The sequence below is a fragment of the Cylas formicarius genome, unplaced genomic scaffold (genome assembly GCF_029955315.1).
Source record: "Cylas formicarius isolate icCylForm1 unplaced genomic scaffold, icCylForm1.1 PGA_scaffold_6__28_contigs__length_40554024, whole genome shotgun sequence".
NCBI classification, from domain to species: Eukaryota; Metazoa; Arthropoda; class Insecta; order Coleoptera; family Brentidae; genus Cylas; species Cylas formicarius.
In genome coordinates, this window is record NW_026844347.1 from 26,343,345 (window position 1) to 26,355,662 (window position 12,318).

Sequence of the window (12,318 nt, forward strand, 5' to 3'; positions counted from 1 at the left end):
TTTCTTTTCTTCATTGGGAAGTGCAATTCAGATGATGTTTTTTCTTTCTTCAATTCTTAAAAGTGTCTTCATAGAAGTAACGTAGCAATTAGATCTCCGCTTATTTAAAAAGAAAAAAGTTGAAAACATGACGGCTAAAATTCTTGAGTGTTAATATATTTTTATTTCATTTAAGGTACAATGGCCCACATGATCGGGCACAACATCGGAATGGGTCACGACGATGGCCGAGAAGAGTGTTTTTGTAAAGACTGGCACGGTTGCATTATGGCCAAGGCCATCGTGGGCCTCGACAATGTGCAGCCATATAAATTCAGCGAGTGCAGCATGTCGGACTATATAGACCGGCTGCGCACGGGCAACGGTATTTGCCTCATGAACAAACCCAACGAGCTACAGGTGAGCAAAACCAAACCTGCGGTCTCCTACACGTATCTGATGGTGTTCATCTTAATTGTGACGCAATTTGTATTCTTGATAATTTGCGTGAAATGGACTTAATCGAAAACTCAGTAGTAAATCGTGTACTAAAATATTTTATCAACATTTGTTTTTGTCGCGTATATCCTAAAAAATATTCTTAAAGTTTCTACAATGGGCTTACAGCTTTTTAAAAGTGATCACCAGAACAAAATTCAATGTATCTCCACATAAGGCATAGATTTATTTAGATAGGAATCATCTTAGAGTTAACAAATTTAATAATATAGGTTGATTAGAGGAGGGCGGTCCATTTAAACAATATAATTACTATGAACTTCCGAACAACTGAAGTTTTGGTTAGTTTCTAAAATAATTAAGAGAGGAACTTTTGGCTGAAATTTTCCTAGGAAATGTGTTTTAGTCATTATTATTAGAGTGGAGTTTTCTTCCCTTTTTGTGGCAATTCAGACGAGTTTAATCAAACATTGGCATATTGAGATAGTGTTCAAGTCACAACGTGAAGAACTATGAAATAAACCTCGTATCTGTGCATAACTCGAAAATCATTTCACAGCAAAAAACATCAAATTACATAAAGTCTAGAATTTTTCCTTTTTATAATTCAGTACCCCACTCTGCGGTGCTTATGCCGTGCTTGTACTTCTTCCGACATCACTCAATTCCCGTTATCTCGAATCATAAAACGAGGAGCTGAATGTCGCGGAATTTTTAATAAAGTTTTACATCGAATGCAAATTGCATGTCGCTTAAACTTGAATCCGAGCGTTCATGCCGGGATTTCAGTCAGCTCACAATGTGCGGACGTACTTCATCAGGCAGTCAGTTGACATTGTGCATAAACATATACGTCCTTTCAAAACATGGAGGTAGATTATGACACAAAGTCGGTAAATGCGCAGATTTTACATATACATACATTTTAAAATCCTATTTTGTGCATCAATATCTACATTTGTATGTAATTTAAGTATCTGTTATATAAGTGTATAAGTATAAGTGTTCTTCAGAATGGATTAACTTCAATGAAGATTCTGCTGGTTTCATCATTACTGCAAATCATGGGGCTAGACCGGATATTGCTATTAATATTTCAATTCTACCGTTGACTCTAAATACATTTTATACCTTATGCTCTTACTAATCTTAACAGTTTTCTAAATATTTGATATTTTAATGAATTACAAGGCCTTTAAAAAAAATTGTACGCTATTTGCTTTTTCATAAAAAAATGTGTTTTTTTTTCAGAAATATTGCTGAATCTATTATTTAAAGTACTATCTAACTACTAAATACTGAGCTTAAGATCGTTCGGTCAGCAATTATCTCACACTGGATATCCGTTCCCATCTGGTCTGAATACCAGCGTGAATATGAGAGATCACACAACCGACCAATACACCATACAAATCCAGAGACATCCGCATAAAACAAACAATAATTCATAGAATTATAGGCACCACGCCTCTAACTATGCAATTAAAAGACATGCTAATCAAAATTTTAAATTAAACGACACAATTTTTCAACCGATTTTTAACTTTAATGGAATGGACAGGAACAACGTCCGCCATGTACAATGATTCCGTTCGTATATCACGGTTAAGGGTTATGATGAGTTTAGAAAAATTAAGCAGCAAGCCATATCGAAATATCGGGACAATACAATACAACTTAAAAAATGAAGAGGGTTAAATAACAACAAAAATTTTAAATGTTATGGGCAAAATGTATAGATATTTTTTCTTTGTATCAATAGATATCGATAAATAAACCATAATTCAATCAGACCAAAACTAGTAACGTTGGTTAGCGATGGTAAAAATTTAAGTTGATAACAACAAATGATTGCTGAAGAAATTGTTAGTTATAAACCGTTTTAAAAAGTTTGTTGTCAATTTTTAGAGTTTCGATTGATTTCACTTTACATGTATTGACATTGACGACGGCTAAAAGTGTTTTGTGACTTTTCATAGTTTCCACCTTTTCCTTTTAATTGGGGATAATAGCAGATCACCCAAATTTTCTTCTGGTATGCCGTTTTCATTTACAAAATTTACATAAAAAATATAAAAATAACTATAAGTGAGACTTTTCAAACAAATACGTAATAACTGCTAAGCATAGAGCTTAATGAAAGTCAAAATATTTTCACACAAATAATCTGCAATTAACGAGTTAACTCATTTTTTCGATTCTGTTTTATTGTGAATGATAATACCTACTGCTGCAACTATTTGATTTGTATAGCGTAACGTTATTTATTATTCAAGAACCCGACATTTTGTCAAATATTGCCATCTTTTTCATTCTTCGTAACTTCGCCGAATCTTTCCGCGATAAACGATTATTTGTCCCGTAGTCGACAAGTTCCGAATAACTCCGCCTTAAAAGCCGGCGGCAGAAAAAAGACGTATCCAAAAGATTCAACAGCGAACAGCGTTTTCGTATTTGACTAAGGATTTATGCGCTATACGCGAGTTCTCCAAACTTAGAACTTATAAAAATCCTATGACAGGCGAGTTTGCTTTGCGAAGATGTACGGGGAGGGCGAGCGAACCCCCGACATAGAAGGGGCAGGTATAGCTCAGAAAAGCAATTTTCCTCATTTTTCAGCTGAAATAAATAAGAACGGTGATAGTTTGACTCCAACAAACTGGTAATTGTTTACAGAGATAAAATAAAATACGCTGGAACAAGCTCAAATCTTTTTATGTTCAAATTGAACTTTTGCGTCCGATCAGAAAATTTTACAAATTTCATGTTATTCACCTTCACACTAACAAGCTGCCTTAAAGAATTTAGTTTTTCAAAATTTTAAAGAAGAAAAATTTTCGAAGCTAAATTCTGTTTTGAAGTTCCAAGAATTCAATAGATAATTTCTAGTTTTCATCATGTAAACAACGAAAACAGCTCGCACATTTTTCTTTTATTTAGTCTTATATTCTATTTGCAATGAACCATAAAAGTACTAAATTTACATCTTTACATGAACAAAAATTTTATAGCTCAACCTAAAACTCGATCTTCAAAGAGTTATTTTGAATTTTCTGATGGGCATCTAAAATCGTTCTCGTGACCCATAACTTAAAAATAAACGTGGACGGTGTTTGCATCAGGAATAACTAGTTTTTGGTTATATTTGATTTTGAATTTGCTTATTTCCTATCTATACTAGAATATTGAGGTGAAATTACTCATTGAGTGGAATTTGATTTTTATTTTAGTTTTCATCTTTCTCAGAAATGATTATAATATCGACCAAAATGAAACCCAGCCCTGATTCAATCATTTCTCTGTAGTCGTTAAGTTCCGTATAAAGGAGTGCTACGCTGTAGTAAATATTTGGCACCCCCTATGGATCCTGCGGTATGAATTCCGTATCTATTTGACACCCGCGCTCCGAAAAGCTGAAATATAATTTTCCTTTGCTACGTCAAACCCGCGCAATGTTTTCTTTTGTTTTAGACCAGACTATCAGGGTTGACATCGCGAAATTACGCAGGGAATTATTTAATTCTAATCATTACAATCTACTCTGATAATACACTTAAATGTGAAAAACACAATTTCTCGTATTTTGCGAAGACCCAACTATAAAAAGGGTTGCGGAATTGACTGGTGAACTTTTTTTGTGTCAATTGACTAAAATAATGTTAAAAATAATTTGAAATTTATATTTACTTATTTATATTGTGTGTTACGTCACCTTCTCGTCGTTCTGTGATTCCGTGAATCGCTAAGTATCGTATTCGGTTATAGGTAAATTGAACATCGCAAACAGATAATGATATATAATACTCTACATTTGCAAGATGTAATTTAAAACATTTTTTAACTGGTCAATTAAGAAGAAGTCAATTGACCAGTCCCAGCACTAGCTACAGCCACTTGAAGTTGTTAATAAATTAGATTAAATTAGACATATGAAATATGGTCTATGGCTACATTCACTCTACTGTAGATTTTGCTTACATACCTTATATACTTCTTAGGTATTTTAAAAATTAAAATTAGATTCTAAAATTAAAATTATTTTAAAAACCTAATCCTGTATCATATCATATCATATCACTTATTTTGGTCGTAAAATCGATTCATGTTTTTAAAAATTCAATTGACCGGTCAATTAAGAAGTAGTCAATTGACCAATCCCAACACTAGCTACAGCCACTTGAAGTTGTTAATAAATTAGATTAAATTAGACATATGAAATATGGTCTATCTATGTAGATTTTGTTTACATATCTTATGTATTATAAAAATCAAAATTAGGTTCTAAAATTCAAATTATTTTAAAAACCTAAACCTGTATCATATCGTATCGTATCCCTTATTCTGGTCGTAAAAAAGATTTATGTTTTAAAAAATTCAACTTTGTTGCTTTCAACTTTTTACTTTTACGAAATTTACAAGACAATTGTTTCGAAAACACCGTGTCTTTATTTTATTAAGACACAGCGTTGTCGAAACAATTGCTTTTAAAACAACCTGTATACCATGTTGCCATTTCGTTTTGAGATTGCCAATAATCAGTATCTTGGTCAAAATAAATAACAACTAAAAGTTCAGATTTTCACGAAATTATATATTTTGACATGACAATTGTTTCGACAACAACGTGTCTTTATGAAATGTGTGGACATTTGATAAAGACACGGTGTTGTTGAAACAATTGTCATGTACAAATATAAAATTTCGTGAAAATCTGAACTTTTATCTCTTATTTGCTTTTAAAACAACCTGTATATCATGTTGCCATTTCTTTTTGAGATTGCTAATAATCAGTGTCTTGGTACCTACTTATATCCTGCATGTTAGTGGACACGAAAAGGGCAGATTCATAACTGTCGTAATCTATGGGATTGACGAAAAGTACTTTGGAACTATGGTACCATCAACGACATAGTGCGATATCATCTGGGATGTAACCCTGGGGTTTTGGAATGTTTCTTTATGTACTTAGGATCGGCGTACCTGCGGCAACAGCATAGTCGAAGAAGGCGAAGACTGCGATTGCGGCAGTATCGATAACTGTCGCAACATCGACCCCTGCTGCGACCCCATCACGTGTAAATTGACAAAAGAGGCGCAATGCGCTTCGGGACCCTGTTGCGAGCATTGTAGACTTAAGGTAAGTACACGAAAACAATAACAAGCGGCGGCGACGGAGGCGGCTTTGATATCCGAGTTGTTTTGGGAAGGGTGGAGATTAAAGATACTTTGTGGGGCTCCAGGGGAGGCTGTAATGCCCAAGCGAACAAGAACCCCTGTGAAATGTTGACGAGAAAAAGCCGCTGGTGTTGCTTTGAACCGAATTGCTGGATAACAGGTGTATGACAGAATAACTCTCGTGTTTGATTGTTTCCGTCTCACCGAAATTTAAAAAAAAAAGAATGAGTTGTAAAAAATTGAAAATATTATTGCGGTTTCATTGTAAACTCCTAAAAAGTTCTTTACTTTTACATTTAAAATTTAAAATTTTTAAAGAAATGAAGGCGGAGCAATTTAGTTGAAAGGTATTTCGACCGAGAAATCTGTAGATCCCAAAATAAATTTTGCAGTTTTTCACATAGCAGATTCAAAAACAATCACCTGAGAAAAACAAATCAAACACCCGCAAAAGCTAAATCTATAGTGGGAATTGAAGCTTGAATTTTCTGTATAGCAATACATGCGGAATTTGACTGAAATTAAAAATATTTGTTTATGCTAAGGACGGCAACCTAAAAGTTATTATGAGAAACTATGCAAGAAAAAACTAAAAGCTTCCTCGAACTTCTTTTATTTGAAAGTTTGTCAATTTTTTTCCATTTTGGTTAGTGCAAACTATTTTAAAATGTGATATTAGCGATTTTAATTAGATGCTTACTTGGCAACCGACTTTTGAAAATTGTTAGGTGAATGATAGAAAATTCTGATCTATCATACATTTCCATTTAATTCTTAGCCAAAATGGCTAAGAATTCATTAAAAATTGAGTTTTCAGTTAACAATAATGAATACCTAATAATAAAGTTTTTTATTCTCACTAATTACTTGGTTTCTTTGCTTGCTTTAGGCATTATCATAACCTTTCAGCTCTTAATAGATATATATTAAAAATGGTGGAAAACTGATTATTGTATGACAACTATATATCCCATACATAATTTCTGAGACAACTTCAAATTAATTCTGACAAACTTAAATTCTGCAAGAAGTCAAAAACCTACACATAAAAGATCCTCATATCACAATTCAAGCAAACAGGGGAAAAGTTAACCAAGTCCAAAAATGATAATTTTCAGGTGAAAGAAAACAAAATCCAAAACGATAGGGAGCCGATGCTTTTCTAGAGTTTTCAGCAAACTATTTCAATATCTACTTTTGCTTGATAGATATCTAGATATTTTTATTAAAAAATAAGCGAACTGAATAATTAAAACTGACTAATTTCACCATTATATTAATTTCTACGTAATAATAAAAGAACAAGACTGCAAACTGAACTAAAAAATCTGATTCCTAAAAATCTCTTTCATCATCGGGTACATCTTCTGGTTCAGATGGTAGTGCAGGCTGGTTAGCAGAGATAAATTTTGGATTTTTCCATTAATCTTGCATCAATGGTGACTTAAAAAATCTCTTATATTTTTCTCTATGATAAACGGTTTTGTATTTTGTTTCAAAGAACATTAACTGTTTCAGCTGCGTAATAGGAACATTAACATTTTTCGTGTACAACTTGGAGAAGAAAGAAATTTCCATCCTTTAAATATAACATGTTCGGATGATACCACATCAAAGGCTTCGTTCGGGATCTGGGATTTTTCTTTTATTTTAAATAAGAAGAAAACGAAAATTATTACCTCGAATATCTCAGGAGTCCGTTTGATGTTCCCCTTAGCGATTTGCTTTAATAAAATACACACTGCGCATAACGTATTGAATTGGTAATACCAATTTTTTCAATTTTTGACTCTATTGGTTTTTCCCCTGTTCTCTTCAACTGAAAATTATTTAATAATACGGGCATTTCAGGAGCGGGGACACATTTGCCGAGACGCAACGAACGAATGCGACCTTCCCGAGCAATGTTCGGGAGATTCCGGCGACTGTCCGTCGGATGTGTTCAAGAAAAATGGCAGCCCCTGTGGCAAGGACACTGGATATTGCTTCAACGGGGTGTGCCCCACTCTAGCACTGCAGTGTGAACATATATGGGGTTACGGTAAGCATTCCACCGGGAACTTCATCCATCTATTACAGAAAAACTAAAAGTAGCAAGAACGTGAAAATTTGGAATTAAATTTTAGGTGGGGCAATCCTATTAAGATGTTTTTAATATGGCGGCACATAGATATGAAACCGAACAATATATGTAATCTTTTCCCTTACGAAATGTTTTTAAATTTTACTCTATTATCTTACGCTGTAGAAAATAATCTGTCGAACAAATTTAGTTAGAAATTTCAATAATTCATAATACCGAATGCTGAAAAAAAAAACAATTAAATTAAAATTTAAAAAACTAGCGAAAATCATTTTTTCAAATAACAACCTATTTTTATAATCATATCTAAAATAGAAATACCGTCGTTATTTTTTTTACTTGGTTAGTTTTCTTATGGTTTTTTTATATGTATTAACCTAAAGGAACTCTGAAGCATCTTAAATAATTGTTTTCCATAGTGTTCGTCCACACTTTTAAAGTGACAGTATTTTACACAAGCGGTTTAAATAGATGGAGATGCTTCCAGGTAGCCATACTTTTTATGTTTTTAATATTCTATTCTACACATTTATTACATGGTAAAATATATCATTCTTTAAGATTGCAGTATTTTATAACACTTCTTCCACCACTTTTCCAGAACTGCATTCATCTTGAAAAAAAAACGCAATTAATGTTCGCCCAAAGCATATAACATAAGCATTATAGCTTTTACGAATATCTAATTATGTTATCAATATTTTTATGAATTTAATAAGTTTTCTTATTAATTGTTTCTTTTAGATTGCACCTATTAAATAGGCATGTTTATGTTGACCCAAAGCAAATAACATAAGCATTGTAGTTTTTACGAATATCTAATTATATTATCAATATTTTTAGGACTTCAGTAAGTGTTCTTGAAAATTTTGTCTTTTACATTGCACCTTTTAAATAGGCATATTTATATTAGTGGCAAGTTTGATAGTATTTTATCAGTGATTTGTCGGGTAACATTAGGATAAAATGTCATTGATAGCTGTCATCTAGCACTGATCAATCCTGGGCACGTTTGTTATTCGGCAAGTAATTAAAAAAATAACCTGCTGCCTATCTGTAAATTGCTCGTACCGAAAATAAACTAATCAATTTGCATTTGATTTTATAAAATTGTTGTCGCTGAAATTGTCGACCACAATATATCTCACGTTTTAAAATGCCCCCCCATTTCTATCTACTCGTTTGTGCGGTTTCGAAACGTATGGGGATTTTTAATCGGATTAATTAGCAATTTGCCCGTTGATTCTACGGCGTGTCGAATTCCGATAAATAACATACATATATTTTATTTATAATGCAATTGCAATAGATAAACGGCTATGAAAAATTTCGCATTTTCGACAAAATTTTAATTAAACCAAGTTATCCCATTTTAGATTACAGCTTAATTGAGTACGGTAACGGGTATAAAAGTATCTCCAAAATTTTTTTAGGTTTGGTTTTGGTTAATTTTTGAGGGTTTTACTTGAATAGTTCATGATTGTTTCAGAATTTGTATTTTAAATTATATTGGTTTTCCGACCAAACACTAGCACGGGTTTGGGAGCAATCGGATGTTTTCTATGTCTTTCTGATCTAATCAATTTAGCTTAAAACTTATAGTCGTAAAAAAATATAGTATGCAACACTTTTGGAAAGCTTTTGAAGCACTCGCTTCGATGCGCGCCGCTCGTACTAAATAAATCAAAACTAAATAATCTCATGTTTACGTACTCCTAGAACAAGTCATTACAATATGTTCCTTATATTTGCCGTATATTTGCCTTCGTTCAACTTTAGAATAGAGGTTGAGACTGATTTTTACTTGTAATAAATATACTCATAAAAATAATATCTCTTAAACGTTAAACAGGCTTATTTAAAATATGTCATATTTTTCGAATATAGTTTACATTTTTAAAATTTCTCGAAACTAGAAACTGATTTTTTTCTGGAACTTCCTAAATCGTTTAAGAAAATGGTTATTCCGTTTTATTTGATATTTAGTTAAGATTTTTTTAATATTTATTTGGACCCGCCCATATCGATGTGGTATCTGTAAGATGCCACTAATTGATCACAGGTAGTACGTTTTTTACATGGGGAGGATTGAATCTTCTTTGCTCTGACCTTATAACCTAAAATTAATCATTAAATAGGTTGAAACTAAGATTGGGTTGGAAATTTCTCTTTGCCGTCACTTTTATTGAACAAATTTCCTCGTTTTGATTTTTGTATCATCCATACCTCTATGGCTCTATTATTATTATCAATACTATTATTGCTTAAGTGAAAATGGGGTTGCAGGTGGTATCGCTGCCGACCAAGAGTGTTTCGAACAGTTTAATTCGAAGGGCTCGATAAACGGCCACTGCGGCAGCGACACCAACGGCAGGTTTTTGAAATGCTCGCCGGAAAACGTGCGTTGCGGATCACTGCAGTGTCAACTAGGCAACCGTTACCCGGTCGTCGATGGCCTCGATCAACTCTACTCTAGGACCATAATTTCCATTAAAGGGGTAGAATACGAATGCAAGTAAGTCGTTGTAATTTTCGCCAGACTACCCCTGTACTCTAACGACTTGCAGGACGACGACAACGAGTGGAGAAAAGACTAGTGATCTTCCCCATTTGGGGTTAGTACGAGATGGAACGCCTTGCGGCGAAAATCTGATTTGCTTAAATCAGACGTGCACCAGTATATTTCCGCACATCACGCAGGAAAAATGCCCGTCCAATACGAACGTCATCGAATGTTCTGGTCACGGGGTAAGTGAGCGCTCCAGGGTGGTATGAGAGGCAACTCGGCCCCTATCTTTAAATTTGTCACAAAAAAAAACTAACCTGTAGTAACCTTAATTTTTTGGTACTTGCACTTTAACAATAGGAAAGGGATGGGGAAGGGTACGGCATATCTCCTTTATTTGAGGAAGCTTTGTCATTACTTGTTGATCCGCTCCATTTTTTTCTGGGATATCAAGATATACGGATAATTTCCTATTCTGTAATGTTTTGTGAATTTAAGAAACCACGAAGCCATAGTCGGTTCCATTTTAAAGAATATCAACGCCAGAGGTGGGTTTTCCTCTCGCATGTCTTACTTTACTCGAACCAGTTCGGTCCATCTTTGGAACCTATTTGTAATGAGGAAGATTCCAATAATAGTTAATTTCAATATGATCTGATTTTTAAAACCCATTGCTTTAGCTTAATTCGGTTTCTTCTACTCCCTAAGTATAAATTACTTAAGCCTAGGTTATTAATGGAACTTAACAGAAAAAACTCAATGAATATTTTTTTTATTTAACAATCCCCTGAAAAATGAGGAGTTACTCCATTACACGACCCGATGTTTGAAGAAATCGTTTTGTTGGCAGTACTGTACCAATCAGAACAAGTGCTACTGCGAGACGGGATTCACGGGGACCGATTGCTCAATTCAGGTGGAGGTTACTCCACCACCCCAACCCCTGCCCACTCCGCCGGCCGACATATCGGCGACCAACCTTCAGGAACACATGAAAAAGAAAGAAACCCCCTACGGTACGTAAATGTCGTTCTGTGTATTGTGTGTTGCGCACTGTGACCACTACTTTTAACTACTTAATACGTCCTTAAAATGCGTTTCAATTGAAGAGGGTTTATTTTTCTAGATTACCTGCGCAATTTCATTGGTTTAGGTTTCCAGCAATTTGAACTGGGAGACGTTTACTTATCGATGATTAATATTTAATCCAATTTATAATACATCTAAAACCATCACATCCAGGGGACTGCCGACATATAAGAAAAGTCGCATTGTGTCAAAAGTTAATTAGTTCCTATAAATTCAATATTTTGTGACAAAGATTTTGCGACGACATTTTGCTTCTAAAAAATTTGTGAAGAACAACGTCTAAGGTATGGCTAACTTGTCACTTCGTTACTTACTTCGTCTTACTTACGCCAGTTAGGGAAGTATAGAAGGGGTTTCTAGGTGCAAGTTTCGGAATTTAGAATTCCTGCATTGATGATTCCAATTTTTGTTTAAATTATACAGTCTTAATTGTGTGAGATAATTTCTATAATAATTTTAAGAAAATATCAACCATCAAACTTTTGAGGCACAGCAAAAATCTGTTTTTTTAATATAAGAAACCGTGTTAAATATATTTCTAAGACATCGTAAATACATAATGTGCATCGAGAGCTATTTTTAGTTGCACAAAATTTTGGCAAACCATTAAGTACCCTCTATATGATATGCGGGATTAGTAGTTGACACCTTGGTTATTGATTATCGAGAATAAGGTTCGTTTGATCCGGTCTGAATTAAATCGAGTCGATCAGTATAGCAGCCTCAGAATTTTAAGAGAGTAACAAAAAAATGGTTCCAGATTTCATCAATGTATCACATATTTCCTGCAAATGCAATTAAACAAGAATACAGATGTTTAGTTGAGTTTTAATCAGTATTATCAGAAGGGTGCACCCTTCATAGGCGCGTGTATGCGGAAATTTCAATCAGTTGCTAATAATAACACATACATGAAATGAAAATATAAAAGTAAAACAAAACTGAACTGATTGATTCGCCGTTGTTCGATATTTTAGTGTATAAACTGTTAAATAAAAACAATCAGCCGCTAAGTCTCGTCAATACA

At 33.8% G+C, this 12,318-nt stretch overlaps 1 protein-coding gene across 6 annotated transcripts in view; it reads left to right on the forward strand.

Moving 5' to 3' along the window:
• Positions 1 to 12,318, forward strand: part of LOC132704027 (disintegrin and metalloproteinase domain-containing protein 11) — a 627,178-nt gene that overhangs the window by 583,393 nt on the left and 31,467 nt on the right. For all 6 annotated transcript variants that reach the window (XM_060673635.1, XM_060673633.1, XM_060673634.1 and 3 more), the window contains 6 exons: positions 176 to 399; positions 5,408 to 5,575; positions 7,465 to 7,654; positions 9,983 to 10,211; positions 10,264 to 10,444; positions 11,053 to 11,218. In XM_060673635.1, coding sequence (XP_060529618.1) covers positions 176 to 399; positions 5,408 to 5,575; positions 7,465 to 7,654; positions 9,983 to 10,211; positions 10,264 to 10,444; positions 11,053 to 11,218 — 1,158 coding nt within the window. The remainder of the gene's footprint in view (positions 1 to 175; positions 400 to 5,407; positions 5,576 to 7,464; positions 7,655 to 9,982; positions 10,212 to 10,263; positions 10,445 to 11,052; positions 11,219 to 12,318) is intronic.